Source organism: Morone saxatilis, unplaced genomic scaffold (assembly GCF_004916995.1).
Source record: "Morone saxatilis isolate NCDOM2014 unplaced genomic scaffold, NCSU_SB_2.0 Contig8, whole genome shotgun sequence".
Lineage (NCBI taxonomy): Eukaryota > Metazoa > Chordata > Actinopteri > Moronidae > Morone > Morone saxatilis.
In genome coordinates this window covers 14,046,382-14,046,879 of record NW_023340257.1, presented here as the reverse complement: position 1 = coordinate 14,046,879, position 498 = coordinate 14,046,382, and the positions used below count along the sequence as shown (strand labels likewise).

The following is a 498-nucleotide window of genomic DNA, read 5'->3' as shown; positions in this document are numbered from 1 at the left end:
GTGAGGGGAGGGGGAGGGGGAGGTGGGAGGGGAAGGGGGAGGTGGGATGAAAGGGAAGGTGGGATGGCAGGAGGGGAAGGTAGGATCCAGAGGAGCGCCTGGGTAATTGGGGTGGTGGTCCAATCCTCCAAGGTCCAAATCAGCGGCACTCCCACACTTTTACTGTTTGATCTACGCTCCCAGTGACCACGTAGGGAGCAGCCTTGTGGAAATCTGTGGACGAAACAAAAAATCATCAGAACAAAGTGAAAGGGAGGAAACAAGCTCTCCTTGAAGATCAGAATCACCAAAGAATTAGTGCGGCACCACTACTCAACACATTTATCAGAGTTTCCCAGCGATATGAAACGGATCCTGGCTTCTGAATCACTGCACACATCTCAGAGTTTAAATAGCAGTCACTGACGGCTGTTTCTGCTGGCTGCAGAAAGAATAACAAAACAGATGTTTGTATAATGAAAGAAAAATTGCCAACTTATTAGTTGGCCAAGATGTCGA

General features: G+C 48.8%; 1 protein-coding gene across 3 annotated transcripts in view; it reads right to left on the bottom strand.

The window, feature by feature from the left end:
• Nucleotides 1-8: 8 nt before the first annotated feature.
• LOC118341911 (lissencephaly-1 homolog) overlaps nucleotides 9-498 on the bottom strand; it is a 29,142-nt gene continuing 28,652 nt past the window's right edge. For all 3 annotated transcript variants that reach the window (XM_035680326.1, XM_035680327.1, XM_035680328.1), the window contains exon 11: nucleotides 9-213. In XM_035680326.1, coding sequence (XP_035536219.1) covers nucleotides 140-213 — 74 coding nt within the window. In that variant the 3' untranslated portion in view covers nucleotides 9-139. The remainder of the gene's footprint in view (nucleotides 214-498) is intronic.